Genomic DNA, 25705 nt, shown 5'->3' on the forward strand with positions numbered 1-25705 from the left:
GGAAAATAAGTAAAAAGAACTCCCTTTAAAAGCCAGGAACCAGTGAGTATAACTGTCATTCTTTCCTGAGCCTGAAAACAAACATCCTTATTGCCAAAGAAAATGGTCTCTGTTCAATTCTTTCCCTGAAGTCTCTTCACTTTTTATGTGAAGATGTTGGAAGCTAGACCTGGGCTAGAATCTTCTTTCTGGAATCACAGAAATGCTTCACTTTGTGAACTTCTGCATATGAAGAATTCAAACTGAGGGGTGTGTGTGTGTGTGTGTGTGTGTGTGTGTGTGTGTGTGTGTGTGTTGTGTGTGTTTTGTCTATCACCATCAAAAATTATTGCTAGTATATATAGCACATATATACAATATATAGTATATATATTCTAGTATATAGAGATATATGAAGGTTTCTCATAGAAACCATGTTACATTACAAATAAATAAAAATAACTCATTTGTATGAAACTTGATGTTTCCCCAAAACAAATTTGTGAGATTGAGAGTAAAAATATCATTACCTATGTACAGATGAGGAAACTAAAGTGACTTAGAATCACAAAACTTGTCAAAGTAAAGAGCCAAGATTCAATCAAACCTGGTTCTACTAACTCCAAACCCAGTGTTTTGTTTTGTTTTTATTTCTGTCTGTACTCTGCCATCAAATGAAGATGCACTTGATATATGAAATAGATGATTCCACAGGATCTAGCTGTATTTGAAATGAGGCTCATGAAGGGGGACAATGAATTATAGGGGAAAGCCGGGCTCCAATCCAGTCCTTGTCCTGCCTTACCTGGGTGACATTGGGCACTTTAATTTTTCTGGCCTTGAATTTCCTCCTTGGAAAAATTAGGGACTAAATGACCTCTGAGCTCTCATCTGGTTCTAAATAAGTGATCCTATTAAATTGAGTTGGTTGAAGTTACTATACTACCCTCTAAATTACAAGAAGCCTTTGTAAGCGTAGGCATTTGTGTCAATCTCTTACATTAACTTTCGAAAATAAAACTCAAGTTAAGCAGCTAGATGCCAGGCTAGAGAATACAAAGACAAAAAACCTCAACCCTCAGTCCCTGACTCCAGGAACTTATATTCAAGCAGGAAAAATGTGTACAGATGTAAATAGATATACAAAAAAAAATCAAAATAAATATAAATATCAGGAGGGGGAAGAAGGCACTAGAACCTGGAGTGAACAGAAAAGGCTTCAATAGAACTGCAGCTGAGCTTTGAAGGAGGACAAAGATTCCAAAAAAGGAGGTAAAGAGCACTTGTTTTTGAAGCTGGGCAACGTCCTGGGTGAAAGAAAATAGTTAAGAGTCGGAATTAATTATCAAGATGCTTTGCCTCCTATTATTAGGTGATCGTGTTTGTGTATATTTCTAGAGATTGATGAAGCTCTGTTTGCTTTAATTCTCCCCATTTTCTATCTTACAGAATGCACTGAAGGCCCCATCGACCTGGTATTTGTGATTGACGGATCCAAAAGTCTCGGAGAGGAGAACTTTGAGATTGTGAAGCATTTTGTCACAGGCATCTTAGAATCCCTCGAGATCTCCCCCAAAGCAGCTCGAGTGGGGCTGCTGCAATATTCAACCCAGGTTCGCACAGAGTTCACCCTGAGGGACTTCCACACAGCCAGAGACATGAAAAAGGCTGTGGCCCACATGAAGTACATGGGCAAAGGCTCCATGACTGGCTTGGCCCTGAAGCAGATGTTTGAGAAAAGTTTTACAGAAGGGGAAGGAGCCAGGCCACCGTCAGCAAGAGTGCCCCGAGTAGCCATTGTGTTCACGGATGGGCGAGCCCAAGATGATGTCTCTGAATGGGCGAACAGAGCCCAGCAGAATGGTAATCTTGGATTATTGGATTATATGTTATTTATATTCCCCCAAGGGTATTAACAATCACATCAGCAATTCCTCCAAGTTATCAATGACAGCAGCCAATAATTTCTATAGCCCTTTGAAGGTCTCTTATTCATCAGCAAAGTAGGTAATTTAATCATTGTTATCTCTATTTAATAGAATGAGCCTGATTACACAACTGGTGAATGAAGTTTCATTCATTCAACAAATGATTTATTAAATGCTGACTGGGTATTGGATGCAGTGCTAGACCCTAGAGAAGATAGAAAGTTTTATAAGAAATGGATCCTGCCCTCATGAAGTTTATATTCTAATAGGATTGATAAACCAACAGAGAGTTATATAGCACTTGGGATATAATCTGTATCAGTTTTATATGTGCTCTGTGAGGCCTCGGGCCTCCTGACCCCCAAGTCTGTCCTACACCCAGTACCTCTCATAAATCAAACACAGGGCCAGAGGGAGCCTGTACAGTAGCTAAAAAAAAAAAAAAAAAAAACTAAAAACTAAAAAAAAAGTCTTGTACAATCACCCTAAAACCTTATTGTCCTGCCTCCTAGTGGCCTTAGAGAGTCCATTCACCAAGAGTGCCTCCAAATCCTCATTCTTGCAAGAAACCCTTTCAGGAAGTTAATAATAATGTCAGTTAATAATAAAATCAGTTCAACAATGCAACTAAACATACATTGATTAAGCCATGCTGTGTGCCAGACTCAGTGCTAGGTGCTGGAAATACAAAACAAAAGCAAAATAAGGTCCTTTCCTCAGAGATGTTTCATTCTCCTGGATGTGAATAATCATGTACTAATCTTTACCAGCTGCAGTGTGTTCTCCATGGGATTTCCTGAACCAAATGTCTGGCCGGGGATGGAAATTCTAACCTTCTCTAATGGTTTTCATTACGGGATACATTATTGTGTACTCTTCTAGAAAGCTTTGTGTATATTGAAGAGGCAGTCAGAAGACCAAATCACATAGGTTCTCTGGGTCTCAGTTTCTATAAAAAGAGGAGTTAGATTCAATTACCTATGCAGTCCCTTTTAGCTCTAACGCCTATGGTATAGATACCATGAAAGTAATAACTAATCCTAAATAATTTAGGTTAGGAGGAGTGAGTAGTTGACGTTAAAAATTTTTTTAATTTAAATTTTTATTTTATTATTATTATTATAATAAAATTTTATTTATTATCTTTATTTAATTTATTTTAATTTAATTAATTTGATTGTTTAATTTAATAATAAATAAATGTTATTTGTTTATTATTAAATTATTATTATTATAAATTAAATTTAAATTTTTTAACAATAAAATTTTTGGAGAGAAAGCTAATTCAGTCTTGTTAACCCAGTTAACCTAAACCCAGCCCTAGAAGCTTTCAAATAACAGTGTGATATTTTATATTAAATAGCAAGCAAGTGAGGTAGAGGTTACCTTCTTCTCACAAAAGTAAAAGTGAAACCCAAAAGAGAAGACACTCTTTTCTCGACTTAATCTAATTACTAATTCTTTCCAAAGGTACCTATGGAAATCTGAGCTTACTAAGATTAATAATAGTAGCTTTTCAATATATAGATACATGTCTGGGGGAAAGGACCCATTATGAGTTGTATTTTCTTATGTGTATAAGACAACTTAGTGTTTAACTTCAATTCCTGGAAGCATTCTAGAATGGATAATGTGCATCTAGAAAAGGAAGCCATAATCACAAAGAGCCAGCATGGCTTCATCAAGAACTGGTCATTCCAGAATAAAGGTGTTTCCTTTTTTAAGAGAGTCTTTACACAGATAGCTTATAGGATGCTATAGATGTAATTCACTTAGATTTTAGTTAAGTATTTGGCAAAGTTTCTCATGCTGTTCTTATGGAAAATACGATAGTGTGTGGACTAGACTATGGTGCAATTATGTGGTTTCATGAGTGAAACCAAAGAGGAGTTTTTAATGGTTCAGAATCACCTTGGAAGTGGAAGGAAGTCTCTAGTGGCTACCCTGGGATCTATGCTTAGCCCTGTGAGGCTTAATAGTTTTCAGGCGGTTGGATAAAAGCATAAGTAATATGTTTGCCAAAGGGTCAGATGACAATAAGCTGGATCACTAACAAACTGGGATAAAAAAGATAGAGTTCAAAAAACCTCAATAGGCCAGATCAGTAGTTTGAACTTAATGGGATAAAATTTAATAGTGATAAGTTTAAAGTTGGAAATGGATCCCACAATCAAAGTTCATTTTAAAGAAGTCTGGATACTAAAAGTTTCATAGAAACTAGCAATGGGACATAGCAACCAAGAAAGCTAGTGAAGTCTTGGGCTATATTAAGAAAAATGAAGTATCTAAGAATAAGGAGGTAATTGTCCCTCTGTACTCTTCCAAGTCACACCACATCAGGCAATCCTTTTATATCTCTTTCTGATTGATTCACTATCCCACTCACCATGGTGGCTTTTGCAAATCTTTTCATCCTTCATAAATCTCCTACAGTTCTCCCAATTCCCCCTCTCTGTTGAGAATTTTACCTCATATTTTTAAAAATGGAAGCCAGTTGCTGCAAGCTCCTCTTCTCCCCTCTCCTCATCACACATTACTCAAATACCTTTCACTACTTTTTTCTTCTTCACCTCTGTCTTCTATGAAAATGTGGTTTTGCCAAGACCCACTCTTCTACATGCACAAGGGATCCCATTCGATCCCATCTTCTCCAGCAGCCTCTGTCTTCCCTACTCTCTTATGCCTCTTCAATCTCTCCCTGCCCACTGACTACTTTTCTAGTACATGTCTCTGTCATCCTCAAAAAAACTTTCACTTGATCCATATATTCTTGTTTCTCTCCTTCCACATCTCTTCTCCCTTTTGTGGCTAAACCCCTAAGAAAGCTGTCTACAATCAGCCTCAACCTCTTGTCCTCTCACTTTGTTCCCAATTCTCTGTAGTCATCCTTCTATTGAAATTGCCCTCTCCAAATTCATCAATAACCTCCTAATCAACAAATCCACAGATCTTAAGAAGATGAAAAGTCTTCTTATTCCAGTCTTCTTGACCTCTCTGCAGTTTTTTACACCATCATACATCTTACATTTTACATACATCATACACCTGATTCTTCTCTCTGGTTTTTTTTGTGGCTTCTCCTACTGTCTGACCACTCCTCAATCCCCTTTGCTGGATCTTTATTCAGGTCGCTTTTGCTACTTGGAGATGTCTTCCAAACTATCTCAGGACTCCCAAACTATCCCTTTTCTCTTCTGTCTCTATGCTAATAATCTCATCAGCTTCCCTGGATTCAATCAACATCAAATGATTCAAGGTCTATTTTTCCATCCTTTACTTCTTTTCTAATCTTCAGCCTTGAATCTCCAACTTCCTAATGAATATCTCAAACTGGGAATCTTAAACTCACTATATCTAAAACTTAATTTATTATCTTTTCCTCCAAACCTTCCCCTCTTCCTAATTTATTTATTAGTGTCAAGGGTACAAGCATCCTCTCAATCATTCAGGCTCACAACCACATGTTTATCTTTAAATCACCTCCCATCTACTTAGTTGCTAGGGCCTGTTGTTTCTACCATATAACATCTCTCATACACTCTGACATAGCAACTATCCTGCTGCATACCCTCATCTTCTCACACCTATACTATTGGATGGCTTTCCTTACTCAAGTCTCTCCCAATATCAGCACATCCAATACTCAGCTGTCAAATTGATCTTTCTAAAGTACAAGCTGATTTAGTCAATCAACTCGAATAGCTTCTTATTGTCTCCAGAATCAAATATAAAATCCTCTGTCTTTGAAACCCCTCCATAGCCTTGCCTCTTCCTACATTTCCATTTTCTTATGTTTTTACATCTCTCATGTGAACTCTGTGATCCAAAGATACTAATTTCCTTGTTGTTCCTTCCTTACATACTATATGCCCTATTTCTTGATTCTGGGTATTTTCACTCTCCATCCTCCATACCTAAAACTCTCTTTCCTTTCATCTTTATCTCCTAGCTTCCCTATCTTTCTTCAATACCTGCTATAGAAACCTTTCTCAGTTCACCTTATTATAGTGCCTTCCTTCTGTGAATATCCCCAATTTGGCATGTGCCTGCACATACACACAAACACACATACACAAAATCTTGTTTGCACATAGCTGTTTGCATGTTGTCTCTCCCCCTCCCTTCCCCTCATTAGACTGGGAGCTTCTTGAGAACAGGAACTATTTTTTGCTTTTCTTTGTATTCCTAGCACTTAGCACACACTACCTGGCACATAGCAGTTGCTTAATAAGTGTTTATTAATTGACTGAAAAAGAAAAGCAATTGTTTCATTAAATAACCAAGAGTTAATTGAAACAATATTTTTACTGCAATGAGCTAAAGAATTTAATTACTGTTATATAGTTGTGGTTGGGTGTTTTTTTTTTTAAAAACCTTAAAATAGCAGTTAGCCTTTTTAGGAAGCTTGTGCACAAATTTGCTGGATTGCCAGACAACTCTGTTGAACTCATATAGCTATTGACCTTTCACAGACAGAAGAGAGTGTAATTTTTGTCACAATTGAGAGTTAACCATTTAAAATAATTCTATGAGTCTGTATTAGTGTTAGCCTGGATACTAATGTATTTATCCTATACAGAAAAGCAACCAGACTTTAATATTTAGAAAAAGTAGTACCCTCTCAGGGCCCAGTCTCTTAAAGCCCCTCTCTACTGGTAGGTTGAGTCCCTAGTAGGCAATTGGCTACCCTTCTTCTTAGGGTTCTTGGGGTAGCCATCTATGTTACTTCCCCATCCCATGAATACTTCTTTCATGCATAAGAATTAATGATGGTAGAATAACACAGTGATCATCCATAATAGCTGATAGGACCCTACATAATAAAAATGATGATAATGATGGTAAGCATTTATATAGCTCTTTAAGTTTGCCAAAGAAATACACTCACATACATACATACATATGTACGTGTGTGTGTAGAGAGCGAGAGAGACAGAAACAGAGACAGAGACAGAGATGATAGAGACAGAGAAACAGAGACATATAAAGCAAAGAGACTTATAGGGGTACATATTTTGTTATTGTCGTCCAGTTGTTCAGTCATGGCCAACTCTTTGTGAACCCATTTGAGGTTTTCTTGGCAAAAAATAAGGGGGTGGTTTGCCATTTCCTTCTCCAACTTATTTTATAGCTAACAAACTGAGACAGAGTTGAGTGATATCCAAAATCACATGGCTACTGAGTGTCCAAGGCCAAATTTAAACTCTTTATTCCAATACTATTGTTCTATCCACTGTGCAACCTAGGTTTGTGTGTGTATATGTATACTCACACAATCACATTCATATTGAACCAATAATGAATCTGTCCCTTCAGAGGAGACATATGTCTTTCAGAACTTTAGAATAAGACCTTAACTACATTGTTTTAATTTGTTTTGCATCTAGGAATAACCATCTATGCTGTGGGAGTAGGAAAAGCCATTGAGGAAGAATTGCAGGAGATTGCATCTGATCCTCCTGACAAACACCTCTTCTATGCAGAAGACTTCAGTACAATGGGAGAAATAAGTGAAAAGCTCAAGAAAGGAATCTGTAAAGGTGCCAAATATAAATTTGACCAGTTATAAGGGAGAGGGAACAACAGGGATCTCCCTGTTTCCTATATTCTCTGTCCATTCTTTAGGCTCTTTAGTGCTCTATAGCTTTTTATAAAAAAGTACTCTTCTAAGTAAGGAGGAAAACAATTCTTAAGAGAACAAAAGAACATAGGAAGAGGACCTAGACATCAAGAAAAAGTCAAGTATAGGCATGCTCCAAATAGTGTTGCTCCCATATTATCTCACAATAACATTAATACATTATCATAATGAACCCAAACATTATTGCAATAAACCCAATTGCTCAGATGTTAAATGCCTTTTACATTCTAATTGATGGAGATTGAGAGTTGCCTGCCTCCAACTGGTAGAGATAAGAGTAATCTTTAACGCATGGATCAATCAGAAAATTGTTGGTCAGGTCCAGGACGGTATCAGTCAGGAATTATAAAGGTGCCCACCTGCACAGTTGCCTGCTCACCTCCTCCCCCAATCCCATCTCAATTCTCTTACTCAAATCATTCTTCTTTGTTTTGACAAAAGACAATCCTAAGGAGAGAAAATGGGCTGATGCTGAACTTGCTACTTTTATCCTAAAAAAAGAATGATATTAAATCACCAAGGGAGACAAAATTGTGGGAGAGTGTTAAGACTATGAAGATGTCATAGAGTCAAACCCCAAACCATACCCTAGCACATGCACATATGCACACACACACCATGGGTGGAATCCAAGTGAATAATAACTAGTCTTAGGTATGGAAGAAGAGGGAAGGTATAGGGAAGAGGAATTGGTATCACTATTATAAAGATCACATAGTTTTAATTCTCTGTAAGTCTTTCAGCCTTTTGGTAATACAGAAGCATATCTTTCATTTATAACATTTTTCCTGTGGAACCAATCATCCCCTGTAACAATACTTTGCCTAATGTTCTGTTTTCATGGAGTAAATTAGCATTAGGTGGGGAAATATCCCTGACTAAAATGAAGCAAATTAAAACTTGGCTAGCTAATCAAAGATAAATCATTTAAAGTTTCAATGGGCAGCAAAAAATCCAAATTGATGTATATTTTACATATGTCTAGATGAAAAAGGGTTAATGGAAAAATGTTCTTCCAAACCATCATTTATGACGATGAGTTTCCATTCATAGGAAGTAACACTACTTTACATTTGTATAACTCTTTTATACCTTTCCAAATACTTTCAGATACATTATTTCATTTATATGAGATCATGGAAAAGGATTGAGAATTCAATTCAATGCAATGAGTATATATTACATGTCTGCTGTGTGGAAAATGCTATGCTGAGAACTAGAGATACACAGGCAAAAATTAAATGGTCTTTGCCCTTGGAGGACTTAAATTATACTGGAGAGGCAATATGCACAAAGATGAGTAATTACATAAAAGTTATCCAAAGTACTTGGACAGCAAAGAGGAAAGGAATGATAATAACAAGGGGTGGGAGGGAGTTAAGTGGAGAAAGTGATCAAGAAAATGCTTGTGAAAAGAGTGCTAATAGCAGAAGTCAGACCTAGGGATGAGGAGTGGCGAGAGAACAGGAAAGGCCTTCTTTAGGGAGTGTTGCTTAAACTATGTTTTGAAGGAAAGTAGACATTCTAAGAAGTGGTAAGAAGGGAGTGCATAGGAAAGATGCATGTCTTCTATTGAGGGATGTTTTGACTATTTGATTTTATAGCTTAAATTTAGATCTGCAAGAAATATTCAAAATCTTTTCTGTTCTCTTTCCCTACAGTTTATAGATGAAAAGAAACTCCAACAAATTTAAATGTTATTACAATGTTCATAAATACTCATTTCAATCAACTATACCAGATCTAACCTATAGTGTATAAGCAACTTCTCAAGAAAGAGGGGACTAAATTAAAGAGAGAAGAGGAAGAAAGGTGCTTGGTGTTTTATTGGACAGATGGTGTATTAAAAAATACAACAAATAGCATTATCCATGGAAAAGGGGAATGCAATATTTTGCTGTCATCATTCTTACTTAGCTCCTTTGACCACTTTTCTCATGGCATTCTACCTAATTTCCTTAAAACTATTTTGATGAATGGTCTTAAATGAAAAACATCCCTTAGCTTGTGGGCCTCTTTTATTAGGGAAAACTTCAATTTCTTCTGCCTGGCACAGTGTACTGAGAATCTTTAACAATCTTAAAGTTCAGAAACAAAAACAAATTTGATAATTTCAGTCAGAAGCAAAAGGGTAGTCACAGTGTATTGCAGTAGTTCTCCACACTCTCTTTCTCTTGTCCCGCCCCCACCCACTTTGTCACACATACATATCCTACCAATGAGGAATCTAAAGGCTCTAGGCTACATTCACACTTGGACAGCAGCCATGTCTCCTTAGCCATGAATCTCAGTCTCACTCCTTCTTGGTCATATCTTTCCTCCTAGCACTAGAAGATTCAGATGGCAACCAGGACTTCCCAGAAGGTGATCTTTCCAAGATGGCCCAACAACCCCCAGGTAGAGTAAAAAGCCCTGGAATATGTCATCCTTCTATAGAATGGGTCAGCAAACAAAGGCCAAAGGGCTAAATCTAACTGCTGTACAACCCTGGAGTTAAGAATGACTTTTATATTTTTAAATAAAGGAGGGGTAGGGTTTTTTTTTTTTTTTTTGCATTTTAAAATATAAATAACATTCTTATCATACTGGCCATACAAAAACAGAATGTAAGATTGGGTCCAAGGAATGTGGTTTGCTGACTCCTATTCTAAAGGATCATAAAATTTTTGAACTAGAAAGTACCTCAGATATCATCTTATCTAACCCTTACATTTTCCAGGAAAGAGGTAACATGATTTGTCCATAGGAAAACTAACACTAGAACCTACTTTTCATAACTTTTAATTCAGCCCTATTTCCAGGACACTATAAAAATGTTTTTAGCTTCTTAAGGATAGTCATGTGGACTTCTGGAGCTGGGACCACCTAGGGTCAGATCCTTTATTCAACACTCAACATAACACAGGTAAGTCATTTAACTTCTCTGAGCCTCAGAAAGATCCACTAATAAAATCCATGACATCAAGTGTGTATATATGCTAATGAATAACTTTCAGGCAAAATGCAAGATAAACTTCAAAAACAAGGAAGAGAATTTGATTTCATAGTTCCATTGAGATTTGGTACATTGACTGAAATAGGTTTCCCTTGGATGAGTTTACCTCAAAAAACAGGCCAATTAAAGGGGGAAGGGATATTCCCTTGTATTAAGAAGGCATACTTATATGGATTCAAATCTGGTTTTATCTATGTACTAGCTATACAATCTTGTTTGTTTGCTTCAGATTCCTGACCTGCAAAATGAGCTGAAGAAGAAAATGGCGGACCATTCCAGGATCTTTGCCAAGAAAACCCCAAACAGGGCCATAGAAAATCTACTCAAACCACCCAACAACAATACTCACATAAGGAAACAAAACACAAAAGTGGGGAATCATCAGTGAGGAAACAAACAAAAGTAATGAAGTTATCAGGCTATGTCAAAGACCACTTGTTCCAAAAGAGGAACTAGATGAGAAGTTTTAAAAATAAAGCACAAGACAACATTGAAATATGGTATGGTAGTAATGTGAGCCTTTAGTTATATAAAAATATATATAGAGAGAGAGAGTTATATAGATATCCACTAAAGCTCTCCATCTGACAAAGGCAGTGAGCCAATAACCTCTTGGCTTGCCATAATAATAATCTTAGATGTAAGGAGTTAAAAGAACCAACAAAGAGAAATTCTACTTTGGATCTAATTCTCACTAACATACAAGAACTGATTACTGGGGAAAGAAAGGATGAGAGGTGACCACTACCTTGGAGTACGTGATAAAGGAGAGCTGCAGTAGAAAAATGGTGTTGGAATATAAGGGGGCAGCTAAGTCACACATGTTGGGCCTGGAATCAGAAGATCTGAGTTCAAATTTGGCCTCAAGGCACTAGTTGTTTGACCAGGGGAGTCACTTAACCATATTCCACATTTGTAAATGAGCTAAAGAGAAAATGGCAAATCACTTTAGTATCTTTGCCAAAAAAATACAAAATGGGGATCACAAAGAGTCAGACATGAATGAAAAATGACTGAATAACAACAAAGGAAAACAAGCAGGCAGTTTTCAAGGGAAGAGAATGACATCTAAAAGCCAGGGAATTTGGCTTTGGTTGCTGGCAGAGTGCTAGAACACATTATTAAAGTGATGGTTAGCAAATGGCTAGAGAAGAGTCAGCATGACTTCAGCAAGAACAAGTCATGCCTGATTCAATTTATTTCCCATTTTGTCAGGTGGCAGTTCATTTGCCTAAGTGGAGGACTCCAAATTGCAGATCCTTAAAGTATTATATTGGTAAATAGAGAAAACACAGAAGATAGAGCTTTAACTGGATTTTAACTAAGTATTTGATAATATATTGCATACAATTCTTGTTTTTAAAAAATGGAGAAATGTGGGATAGACGGTTGTAATTTTAGATGGATTTAGAATTGGTTGAATAGCCAGATTCAAAGAGACATTAATAGTTTCAGATCACCTTGGAAGGATACTTAAAATGGAGTGTCCTGGGGATCTGTACTTTGCCTTATGAAGTTTAACAGTTTCATTAATGATTAGGATAAAGATATAAATATCATATCTATCAAAATCTTCACTGAAACAAAGTTAGAAATTACAGCCGACACTTAAAAATCCAAAAAGATTCTAACATGCTAGAATATTTGACTGAATGAAGTTAGGTGAACTTAAATATGGATAAATGTAAAGTCTTATACTTGGATTCTAAACATCTACTTTACAAATACATGTTCATTGGGAAAATGTCTGGAGACAAACTGCAAGTTCCTTATGAATAAGAAAAGTGATTGAATAGCCAACAAAGAATAAGTCATCTCCACTCCATGATTAAAGACAACTTCCAGGCAGAGTGGTAACTGTACTATGCTCTGCTCTGGTACATCTGAAATATTGTGTATGGTTCTAGGTACCACAGTTTTTAGGAAGCATATTGGTAAGCTAGGGAATGTCCAAAGGAAGCACTAAAATGCTTTGGTTCTTGTGCCAAAAGAAGAATTACTTGAAGGAAATGGGGATGATTAGCCTAGAAAAAAATTTGAAGAGAACATGATAGTGGTCTATAAGTATTTGAAGAGCTGCCTTGTTAAGCAAGGATTTGATTTGATCCAGTTAGCTCCAAAAGGAAGAACCAAAGCAATAGGTAGAAATTGTGAAGACTTGATATCAAGAAAAACTTCTTAATAATTCAAAATATCAGTGGATGCCCATCAATTGGAGAATGGCTGAATAAATTGTGTTATATGAATATTATGGAATATTATTGTTCTGTAAGAAATGACCAGCAGGATGACTTCAGAAAGGCCTGGAGAGACTTACATGAACTGATGCTGGGTGAAATGAGCAGGACCAGGAGATCATTATATACTCAACAACAATACTATATGATGATCAATTCTGATGGATGTGGTTCTCCTCAACAATGAGATGAACCAAATCAGTTCCATTCGTTCAATAATGAATAGAACCAGCTACACCCAGCAAAAGAACTCTGGGAGATGTTTATGAACCACTACATGGAATTCCCAATCCCTCTATTTTTGTCCACCTGCATTTTTTATTTCCTTCACAGGTTAATTGTACACTATTTCAAAGTCTGATTCTTTTTGTACAGCAAAATAGCTGTATGGACATGTATACATATGTTGTATTTAACTTATACTTCAACATATTTAACATGTATTGGTCAACTTTCCATCTGGGGGAGGAGGTGGGGGGAAGAAGGGGAAAAATTGGAACAAAAGGTTTTGCAACTGTCAATGCTGAAAAATTGCCCATGCATATATCTTGTAAATAAAAAGCTATTAAAAAACAAAGAAAGAAACACACTCAAAAAAAAAATAATTCAAGATATCAAAAGTGGAATGAGCTATGATGGGAGATTGAGATTCCCCCATTAAGAGGTCACTTAGCCAAAGTGGGATGCCTATTTGCCAAATATATTGTGCTAAGAATTCTTTTTGCCTAGGTGGCAAAAAGTAGTTTTGCCTACATGGGCACAGAAGTCCTTTCCAACTCTGAACTCCTGTGGATCTATAAAATGATTTACATTCAGTCCACCTTAGTGGAGGGCCATGAAAATTGCATGTCAATAAAGTATTAAAATTCTTCACTCTATTGCCTTAACAGACTTAAGAACAGGCCTGGAAGTCTTAAAAGGAACAAGAAATACTGTTTTCATATACATCAAAGAAAAAGCACAGAACAATTTATGTCAACTACAGCCTTTTTCATTTTTAAACTAGATGACACAGAGAAATTGTGAATCATTTACTCCACACATCTAACCTTACTTGACTAATAGTATCTATTACAGATGGTCTTTTATTGCCACAGTTTTCCCTCAAAGACAAACTACACATCAAGGCAGAAATACTAAATGCCTCTCCCCACTGATGGTTGTTCTGATGGGTCAGGTTTGACCTCATCTCTCTCTGTTTCTTTCTGGGTGGTCTCTTGCAGAACCTGAGCCAGTCACCATAAATATCCAAGACCTACTTTCCTGTTCTAATTTTGCAGTTCAACACAGATATCTCTTTGAAGATGACAGCCTTTCACAGTCTACCCAGAGGCTTTTCCATTCAACCAAAACAAAAGGTAATTCCAAGAGGTATCTTTTTAAGATGATTCATTATAAGTTTTTTTAAGCTCCCAAATCAAATAAGCATCAAAGAAAGAATTAGAGAATGACAGATTTAGAACCGGAAGAACTTAGGGTCATCTGGTCTAACCCCTACATTTTATAGAGGAAATAGAGACACAGAGAGTTTAAGGATTTGTCCAATGTCAAGGTGGGATTTCAACTTGTCCCTGTTACTCCCAATCCAGCATTCTTTCCATTGTTCCACAAAGAAGTAGGGACAGGAAAGTAAGATGAGGTAGGTACTAGGTATAGTGGGTAAGTTGAACTTCAATCAGAGATATTTACTGCCTATGTGATCCTAAGCAAAATACTAACTGATCTCTACTTAAGTTTCCCCATCATAAAATGAGGATAATGATTGCATCCACCCTTTACAGGGTTGTTGTGATGATAATGAGATGGAGCCATATCTCTTTGCAAACTTTAAAGGGCTTTAAAAATGCTAGCTCCTACTGCTGCTCTTATCAACAATGTCATTATGGGAAAAGAAAAAAGTGGTAAAGTCTAAATAACATAAAAAATAAATGGACAGCCTAGAAGAAATCTAAGATAAATGATAAGAATTAATAACTAGAATTTATATAGTACTTTGAAATCTGCAAAGTGTCTAAAATCTAATCTCATTTGATCCTGACATGTCAACCCTGAAAGGAAAGTGCTATTTTTTAATCCCTGTTTTACAAATGAGAAAACTGACAGCTCTAGATTAAGTGGATCACATAGTAATGTGTCTGAGACAGAATTTGAATTCAGATTTTCCTGATTCAAAGTCTAGCACACTGTCCACTTTACTGTTTAACTGCCTCAAGCTATCCCAAAGACCACTCGAGAGGACTAGGTTCTCCCCTAATTGGGGTATGTAAGAGCCACTGCTAGTCGTAGAAGAGCATATGGCATTTCCTGGTCTTTGCTTTAATAGATATTGCTGCATGGAAAATGTTGAGCATATCTGTTCATTATGGTTTCCTCCATGTGCTGATTCAGTTCTGTTATTATGTGTCTGGGACATTTAGTGGGTTACAGAGGTGAACACTTTCCATCTGTTTTCCCAGGAAGCCCTTCAGAAGAAAAGCTCGATCAATGTAAATGTGAAAACCTCCTTACATTCCAGAACTTTGCAAACCAAGAGGTGAGAAAACTCACGGAAAGATATATCCTTTGCTTATAATTGTGATTCACCATAAGGTTCAACGTATAGGATCTTTTTAAGGAGCATGAGAGAGGACAGATGATACCTGGGAAATTTCAAATGCAATCATTAAAGGCAGTCTAATGGAACACATTTTCTAATTGTTTTAACGCAGTTCACTAAAATCCAAAGGCCTGCTTTAATACCATACACTTAAAGACCACCTGCTAACTAACCAAGAGACATCCTGACAGCAGTCAGTCCAGGACTTGATAAAGCACAGACCATGAACTGAACCATCAACAACTGTCTCCTCCTCTTCCCCCTGGTGAAAAGTCTGCATCTCCAGATTTCAGTAGGTTAAAGCAAATCATGTATGAGAATTAGAAAGCATCAGATTGTATCTGACACCTTGACACATTTCCTTAGTCCTGAAGGGTAGCTACCTCTGGTTTTTGATTCTCTGCATATAAGTTTCTGGAGAAGAGTATGTTGGCAGCCAGAAGCCTTTACATCAGCACTTTAAAGAGAAAATACTCTGCAGAGGGAACAGCCAGATCCAATGATTCATTAAAACAATATTACTAACAAAGGAATGCTTTGGGATAACAGAAGAGGGGCTCAGTGATTTCACACACTAAATACCCATCCTGCTGTTTTCAACTTAAAGCGATAGTGTGCCTACATGCTATACTGAGCCCAGTACTGGAGGAGTTCTGTTTTCAGAGCTTTTTACTATGCACTAACTAGACTGTGGGAAAACCATTTAATTCTGAGCCACCTCTCTGCCGGTGGGCTCCTGCAGTAAGGAATTGCATGTAGCAATTATCTTTTTGAAAGTCCACAATATTTATTCCAAGTAAATGCAATAACCTTCTGCAGATGGTTATTGTAATGGATGAGTCTGGGCTCAAAGTGCTTGAAAGTGCTGAACTGGCAGGAATTTCCCTAGTTAGGATTCTGCCGCCATTGTCTTTTCCTGAGAGTAGATGTGAAGGTGGGAACACAAGTAAGCCCCCTATGCCACAGACAGCTCCTCCCATCCCCTATTCGTGTCTTAACTTAATCAAACCCAGCTATATCATAGAGGGGAGGCAACAGCTAGAACCCCACAGGGCCCCTTCCCCATATGGCTTCCCAAAGCTGGGATCATAATGCTCAGAAATGGTGGGAGAGAAGCTAGCCAGGGATGGAGCAGAGCTGTGATTCAGAAAGCAAAGGGATCTTCCCCTTTCTGGGAAGATCCAAGGTTCCCTCTGGGGGAGTGAGATGTGAGGACGGGTGTGTACAAGATATACAGAAGCTCTAGGCTCCCCGTGGCCACTCTGCACCCCAGCTGTTAGCTCTGCTATATGCTCTTGCTTAATTCTAAATGACCATCCCTATTCCATACTAGAGGCGAAAGAAAGTCTGCTGGCTCCCAGCTGGACCAGTATATATAAAAACACCACTGGGTGGCCAGGGAATGCAGAAAGCATACAGGATATACACCATGGATCAGGATCCTCCAGCTACTCGGCAAGTTGATAGCAATGGGATAATAGCAGAGTTCTGTTGTCTCATACCTCTCTTTATTCCACTTCTCCAGTTTAGTTTCTGTTATTTTTCAGAGACTCAGTTCCTTCTCTCTACTCTCTCTACTCTTCTAGTAAGTCTCTATATCACCCCCTCACCATTTCTGATGGTACAGGTGGGGTAAATTTAATTTTTGCCCCCTCAAAAGATGCTTCACAGCATTATAGTAGAAGGGATTTCAAGAAATTCTAGTCATACTTTAACCATCTGAGCTAATTTGCCTAGGTTAGGATTAAAATGTGTTTAAACATTAAAGTGTAAGGTGTTATGACTTTTATCATTATTAAAAGAATATAAAGTATTATGGCTTTTATCATTAATATAAGATGTTATGACTTTTATGGAAATATTTTGCATAACTTCACATGTGTCTTCTCAAAGAGAGTATGGGGAGGAAGAGAGAGAATCTGGAACTCAAAGTTTTAAAAACAAATGTAAAAGAAAATTATTTTATATATAACTGGGGAAAATTAAAACATTAAATAAACAAAAGAAAACAAAAAAGACTGTAAGGTGATGAATATGGTTGAGAACATGTTAGCAATGGGAAAAGGCATGGGTTTCTTTGTTTTCTGGTGGAAGGCCCTCCAAATTTAATGTGAATAACCCTATGCATGTGAATTTGGATTGAGCAACCAAAAAAAACAATGAACTTTGGATGCTTCTTTCTTTCCTTAACCAATGGTTTACTGGAAGAAATGACAAGGAGAATGGAAGTCCTGGAAAATCGCCTCAGATACAGATGAAGATCTGAACCCATCTACGTGTTTATATGCAGAATTATCATGCTAGACAGAATTATGGTGAAAGCAGATTAGAGCCATGAAGCTCCAGGTGCTAAATCTGTAACATTTTCAAATCCCCCAGACATTTCTGGGGTAGATATTCAGTGTTAGATTCCATGTGAAACTAAGACAAAAGCACACTAACTTGTAGAAATACATTTAGAAAGCAACCATACTGGATTCTAAGTAGAATTCAACCAACTGAAAAGAAATAAGCTACCCAGCAAATATTATTGTTTTGGAAAATATATTTGTGGGCATTTTAAAAGGTCTTTTTGTCATATATGATGCACATAATTTCACTACCTGTTCTTCCCTTACAAATTAAGTATGCCAATACTTCATTTGACAACAAAATAAACCACTTATTAACTCGGTCTTTTTTTTTTTTTTTTTTTTACTATAATTGAACATCACCCTTAGGAAAATCTAAAGAGTATGGTATTTTTAAAAAATTTAGATTAACTTGATATATATATATATATACCATATGATATATATATATATATATATATATATATATATATATATATTGAGAGCTCTGACTTAAAAGTCATCACAATAAGGTATCCAAAAGAGGCTAGAAATCATCTCAACCAGCAAATATTTGATCTCTTTACTAAATGGAGAATTGTGGCAAATAAAAGTGATGCTATTTTAGTGTATAAGTTCACCTGTGAAATATTTAAGGAAAGAACAGAGCACCTATGGTGGTTCAGTGGGTAGAGCCTGAGCCTGGTGAGAAGGCTCATCTTCAGGAGTTCAAACCTGGCCTCAGACACTTAGTAGCTGTGTGACCCCTGACAAGTCTCTGTTTGCCGTAAGTTTTATCATCTTTAAAATGAGTTGGAGAAGGAAATGTCAAACCACTCCAGTATTTTTCCCAAGAAAACCCCAAATGGAGTCATGAAGAGTTGGACACAACTAAAAAATGTCTGAACAGCAATAGAAAAAGATTACACCAGGGGCAGCTAGGTGGCTCAGTAGATAAAGTACCACCTCTAAAGTCAGGAGGACCTGAGTTCAAATGTGGTCTCAAACACTTAATGCTTCTTAGCTGTGTGACCCTGGACAAGTCATTTTATCCCAATTACCTCAGCAAAAAAGAAAGAAAGAAAAAGATCACACCCTATGTCACTTATAAAACAGGGAAAAGAGAGGGGAAAAACAGACTACAAAAAATTTTGTGTGGCTTATAAAAGTAAGTGAAAGCACTTACACATAAAATTTAAGGATACCAAATAAATATCACAGATACTGGACCCAGCACAATCAGGCTGAAGATGAAGATAAGGAAGAGTGAGTATATGGATTTAACAAAATACATAGAGATGAAATATATGTTGGATGTGACAATTTAATAGCACTTAAACTTTAAAGAAAATTTCTAAGAGGAAAGGATTCCCTTCCCCCCGCAAAAAAAAAAAAAAAAAAAAAAAATAGGAAAAGATTACAAATGGTGTGAGAAAGTAAGAAGTAGGGCTAAGAGTTATAAACTTAATGAGGAGAGATCCAAGTTTGAGTTTTATCTCCCTCTGTGGCTTGGGACAAGTTAAATAAATATTTACTAACTGACCTTTAATCTTTTTCAAACTATTTCTTCATCCATAAGATGAAGTTGCAATCATCTACTTTTGTTGTGATGTTCAGGAGAGCTAATATGTGTAAAGTGCTTTACAAATCTTAAAAGTTATATAAATATTAGCTATTATTATTACTTAATGCCAAGGTCTATGGCTACATATGAAAACAGATACAGTGGAGAAGATGGTCAATAGCATCATGTTCCACAGAATGATTAAGACTCAATGATGCTACATAAATGAGAATTGCAGAACACAACTATCTCTAGACTCAAAATTGCAGATGATCCTTAGGCAACAGAAAAACTTATAATATGGAGGTGAGTGGGCTGTAAACTTTCAAAAAGTAGTTAGAAAGTATAAAGGACATGTCACTGGAAAAGGAGATGTCAGTGGCAAGAATGAGAACTACACAGTCCAAATGCTAAACTGCTACCAGCAAGACATTAAAAGAAGCAGAAGAAAGGCTCTTTCTAGTGGGGCAGACCACACATAGAGGATTTACGAGCTGATATGGATGCAATGTAGTCTACGTGGATGGAGAGAGTAGCTGCATCAGTGAGATCACAGAGCCACAAAAACAGCAAAGAATTCAGTAAGATAGATTGAAATTGTTTCCAGATGGCTCCATTCTGTTGTCATAAATAAGCCTCCACTTTTAGATTTTGTGTAGCCAGGCTCCCTCTGGTGGCTATGAAGAATACAGCTGTTTAGCAATCAGATTTAGACTCAGTGATCCAATTCAATCACTACATTTCAAAAAACATTATTTTTAACAACAGCAAACACTTGTTATGCTTGGAGATTTACAAAGTGCTTCCATCTTATATGATTTTCACATCAATTCTGTAAAATAGGAATAAGTGATATCTCCATTTTATGGATAAAGAAATGGGCAAAGAGATTAAATGCCTTGTCCCTGACCATTCAGTTAGTTATGTGCTAAGAACAAGATTTGAACTTGTTTCTTCTGACTTAAAGCTATTCACTGAACAAATATTTATTTAGTGCATACTACTAGGATCCAGGTATCTATAGACTGAGGTGACAAAGACAGAAATAAAAAAAAACATTCTATTCTATTAGAGGTTTGAGAAGGAACGTATACACAATTAGACTTCAGTCGGTGTAAGAAGCTGGACTTGAATCCAGGTTTTCCTCTCTATTCACTATGTTATATTCCTTTTAATATAAGAAATACAAATAAATTTGGCAGCAGTGATTTGGATAGGCTTCATCTAGTTTGACATTTGAGCTGGTTTTTGAAGGAAACTATTCTTTTCTCCTTCTTTTAGTGAGGAAGGACTGCATTCCAGGCACAAGGATAGTCTATAAAAAGGCAGAAGTGAGACATGGAAAATTGTGTACAGGGAATAAAAAGTAATTGAAGCTGGTTGGAATATGCACTCTAGAAAGCTAGGGTGCAACAAAATTTTGAAGTGCTTTAAATTCCAAAGAAGAATTGTAATTTTATCTTACATGCCATGAGGAGTTTCTAGAATAAGGGAGTAAGTTCAGCATTCTCTATTATACTCTGTACTATACTATGCCACCTGTTTTTTCTAAAAACTTCAAGAATGGTTTTCAGTTGAATAAAGGAAAAATATAATAGGATCTTATATCCTTATACATTTTCAATAATTTTACTTGATTCTCATACCTGGGTGTGAAACAGAGCTAGTATTAATTATTCCCATTTAATAGATGAAGAAAATGGGCTAAAATTGAATGGCCCAAAGATGTATAGCTAATAAATAGTGGTAGATAACAAGTCGAGCTAGAGCCCAGGCCTTCTGGAGCTAAGTTACACTTCAGTATCCAAAAAGGGTCCCTAATCAGGTCCAGAAAAAAGCAACAAGGTGAGTTGGGACTCCAGAAAAAGTCCCTTGGCACTTAGTCTATCTACTGGAGTGCTCAAGGCTTCACATCTATATCCACCTGCTGCCACCAATTAATGTTGGCAATTACCAAGTAATACTAACAGAATTTTACTATATTGGTCTCTAAACTGTGAACAACTGAAGCTGCACAAAGCAGACCTAAAGACAGATTTTTAGAGATCAAATAGCGGTTGAATTAATCACTTTCAAAGTGAAGAAAACAATATGGGTATTGTCCAGTCCTGTGGGAAAAGTTCTTCAATAATTGATTCAAATCTTAGGGGTCATTATTAGTGAGGATGGGGAGTTATGTGATAGGAATAAGTTCTACAATCTTTGATTCATTTAACATACACAGATGTCAAGAATTGATTGATCTCAAATGAGACTCAATTGACTCTCCAAGTTAGAACCTTGTTGGAAAATGGTAGGCCTAAAAAATCTATATTATTCATATATTCATTATATACTTCATTTTGATAATTATGAAAATCATTTTTTTACATGGTCATTTCCAAACATATCCTTTCAATCCCACATAAAAAAAGACTGAAAAGTAGGGGTGGTGATGGGAATTAGTTTAACAAAAGTAAATCAATAAATCAACCCACTTGACAGTGAACCAATCAAAACGCATTTATTAAATATCCACTCTATGCTAGGCACTTTGGAAATGAAAGTTAGATGTACTGTCCATATTCGGTCTTCCACCTCCATAAGGAAGGCCATAGTGTAATGGCTCTCTGTATTAGATACATGGTTAACAGCAAAGTTATCTCCAAATAAAAGCTTTTATCACCTCAATCAACATGAGCTTTGAAGCAGCTTGGAGATGATTTTTTAGCATTCTTTTTTGTCTAACATGTCTGACATGTTAGTGGTGGGAGGCGCAGGAAAGGAAAAAAGTTTCAGGAGATGTAAAGCAAGTCATTTGCCACCTCTACTTTTAGAGCTGTAACTTGGAAACTGAACAATTAACTGGTTAAGGAGAATGAGCATCAGAATGAAAAACATTTTTCCTTTTTTACTTCCACTTCTATACTTAACCTACAGCACCTTCCATAATTTGTAGTAAGCTCTTTGAGGACATTTTTTTTAATACCCCAGGCAATGTTTATTGAATTTAACTAGAACCAAAAAGGGCACCAAAATTTTAATGAGCCAGTTTACAGAAGCTGCCCTGAGGAAATCAACCTCCCAAAAATTTTGGTTCAGTTTTACACTTTTAATAGCTTAAATATGAATTAAGATAGGTAGGAATATTGACACACCCAAATAATCTTTTGAAGAGACAGGGAGTGTAAAATGTAGACAACATAATAGGAATAAGCAGCTATATAGCTATATCACCATTTTTTGATAATGATATATATCATAATATATAATGAAAATGATGAACTTTACAACTCGATAGCATTTCTGAAGTTAAATAAGTTTAACTTATTTAAAGCAAAAATATGTTCATTTGACTTTCAAAAAAATCTTTCCCAATGTTACATGAGGTTATTTAATAAACTTGAATCCCTAGAGAATTCAACATTTATTAAGTACCTATGATGTGCAAGGATTTTAAGGGGATAAATTTATCATGGATCAGATCCTGGCTTAGAGAGACACTGGACCAGTTGAGACATCCTTGTATGAAAGACAAAATTTGAAGTCTCTGATGTCTGCACATGAACTGTTCTTGAAGTGCTGAAATAGCAAAGTGACTTGAAAAAAGAAAGCACAGTAAGGGTCCCCAAGAAGCCTAGCCAGGTACTCCAATCTGGCCCTTTTGTGAAATTGACACTACAGGCAAAAAGAACTATTCATTCTCCCCTAAATTTAACTTGCTACAAGCCTTTTTCCTCTCCTACCCCATTTTTAATTGCCAAAAGTCTACTTGTCCAAGGCTGTTTAGTTGTCCACCTCTGCTATGAGGCTTTTCTTGAACCCACTGGTAAAAAAAAATAGAACTTTATCTGGCTCTTTCCCAAAGAACTTGCAACATTCCATTTTATATTACAGATGTGTCTTAATTTTCCTATTAAATGGCAAGGCTTGCAGAATAGAGCTTTTATTTTTATCTCCATACATATGTAGCAAAATCTCAAATATTTGTAAAATAAGGTAAATAGCATGAAAAATAGGTAAATTTCAAAGTGCATAGAATTAGGGTTATATGTTTGAGGAAAACCAAATAACACTTAAATGTATTTGTTAAATACCAGAGATTTGTATTGAATGGTAAAGGATTTCTACATACATTTGACCCTCACAATACAATAAGGCAAATGCTATTATTTTCCCCATCTTACAAATGAACATTTTCTTGGGAGTCATAATTGATGCCAGAATCAGAATTTGATTTTTCTGACTTTAGCACTCTATTACTTTCTCTACCTACGTTTCTGAATATATTTCTACTATACTTCAATATATTTGTAGCCTTATGTACTTTATGCATTTGAATCTAAAGGGGTCCATGATACAAAAACAGAATGCAGAATATTTGCGTTAGACCAATGTGTTACTACAGACAAAAAGAAAAAAAACCTACCCATTAATCACTGCATCCTTGAAAAAATGTTAACATTTGCAACACTCTGTGCATTTTTTAAAATCTCTAAGCAAAATGAAAAGATATAAAAACTTGGGCAGTGGGAGTGGAAGGATTATTAAACACAAATACAGTAACACAACACTTTCAAGCACTAACATTATAAATTTATTAAATAAAACCGCCAGCACTAGAATAAATGAAATATCTCCTTCACCTCCATAAAAACAAGAGACTAAGGATTACTATGCAAAATTAATTTAAGTTTTGAGGTTCTTAAAATCTGAAATAAAGGAGACAATATCTGAAACATTCAACATGGTTTTATATTAAGCATTGTTATGAAGAAAAAAATACACCAGCTACACCCAGTGAGTTATGGGAAATGAGTGTGATCCACAACTTAGCATTTCCACTCCATCTGTTTTTGTCCGCTTGCATTTTTGTTTTCGTTCTCAGTTTATTTTTACCTTATTTTTAAGTCCGATTTTTCTTGTGCAGCAAAGTAATTGAATGGATAAGTATACATACATTGTGTTTAACATATACTTTAACATATTTAACATGTATTGGTCTAACTGCCATCTAGGGGAGAGGGTGGGGGAAATGAGGGGGAAAAGATGGAACAGGTTTTGCAAAAGGTCAATGCTGTAAAATTACACATGCATATGTCTTGTAAATAAAAAGCTATAATAAAAAAAATTAAGTGAAGATTAATTTGAGGAGTGATAATATATGGGGAAGATTGAGGGGGAAAAGGAGATCAAAGAAGCTTTATTAAGGAGGTACCACCTGAGTTGTGCCCTGAAAATGAGTAACAGAGGCTAGAATTATGTCTGAGCTTGAGGGCAGGTATAATGATTTTTAAATAGTATAAGGGATTATATAGTCTGAGTGAAGGCCATTGCAGCTTTTCCTAAGGAGACAACTTTTGCCAAGACATGGAAATAGAATATATAGTTTAGAGAATAACTGATAAAAAAATTATCAAACTGTGCATACCCCTTGAGCCAGCAGTGTTTCTACTTGGGGATGTATCCCAAAGAGATTTTAAAAGCGAGAGGGGGACCTACATGTGCAAAAATGTTTCTGGCAGCCCTTTATGTAGTGGCAAGAAACTGGAAACTGAATGGATGCCCATCAGTTGGAGAATGGCTGAATAAGTTATGGTATATGAATGTTATAGAATATTATTGTTTTATAAGAAATGATCAACAGTATGATTTTAGAGAGACCTGGGAAGACTTACATGAACTGATGCTAAATGAAATGAGCAGAACCAGATCATTATACATGATTAATTGTGATGGACATGGCTCTTTTCAACAATGAGATGATTCAGGCCAGTTTCAAAGATCTCATGATGAAGAAAGCCATCTATACCTAGAGAGGACTATGGGAACTGAGTGTGGATTATAACATAACATTCTTAGTCTTTTTGTTGTTGTTCATTTGCATTGTTTTCTTATTCATTTACTTTTTTATCTGATCTCTTATGCAGCAAGATAATTGTAAACATATATTGGATTTAACATGTATTTTAACATGTATAACATATATTGGGTTACTTGCCATCTAGGGGAGAGGGTAGAGGAAAGAGGAAATTTTGGGACAAAAGGTTATGCAAGGATCAATGTTGAAAAAGTATCCGTGCATCTACTTCGAAAATAGGCTCTAATTTTAAAAAAGAGGGAAAAAAAAATTGCATCAAGAGAAATTTTATATTAGTGTTCTGTGAAGATGGGAGTTGTTGTATTATATCTTTTTGGGGTCCCAAAAAGATGGTTATTATAACTTAACAATATTTAACATTATAACATATTAACATTGTAACAATAATAACATTTGGTCATTACAACTTAACAATATTCAGGATTAAATTGCTGAACTTAAAAAAACTGGCCATTGGGGTAGTTAGGTGGCACAGGGGATAGAGCACCAATCCTGAAGTCAGGAGGACCTGAATTCAAATCTGACCTCAGACACTTCCTAGCTGTGTGACCATGCAAGTTACTTAATCCCAATTG

At 36.2% G+C, this 25705-nt stretch overlaps 1 protein-coding gene and 1 long non-coding RNA gene across 2 annotated transcripts in view; both read left to right on the forward strand.

Moving 5' to 3' along the window:
• The window catches only part of MATN2 (matrilin 2), a 217176-nt gene extending 199126 nt beyond the window's left edge, over positions 1-18050 (forward strand). The window contains exons 15-20 of the mRNA XM_051974444.1: positions 1429-1842; positions 7295-7447; positions 9874-9945; positions 14004-14138; positions 15237-15335; positions 17579-18050. Coding sequence (XP_051830404.1) covers positions 1429-1842; positions 7295-7447; positions 9874-9945; positions 14004-14138; positions 15237-15335; positions 17579-17634 — 929 coding nt within the window. The 3' untranslated portion in view covers positions 17635-18050. The remainder of the gene's footprint in view (positions 1-1428; positions 1843-7294; positions 7448-9873; positions 9946-14003; positions 14139-15236; positions 15336-17578) is intronic.
• On the forward strand, positions 9953-13479 carry LOC127544314 (uncharacterized). The gene is made up of 2 exons (XR_007949422.1): positions 9953-10453; positions 10773-13479. It is a non-coding gene; the product is annotated as an uncharacterized LOC127544314 (long non-coding RNA).
• Positions 18051-25705: the final 7655 nt, after the last annotated feature.

Source organism: Antechinus flavipes, chromosome 1, assembly GCF_016432865.1.
Source record: "Antechinus flavipes isolate AdamAnt ecotype Samford, QLD, Australia chromosome 1, AdamAnt_v2, whole genome shotgun sequence".
Lineage (NCBI taxonomy): Eukaryota > Metazoa > Chordata > Mammalia > Dasyuromorphia > Dasyuridae > Antechinus > Antechinus flavipes.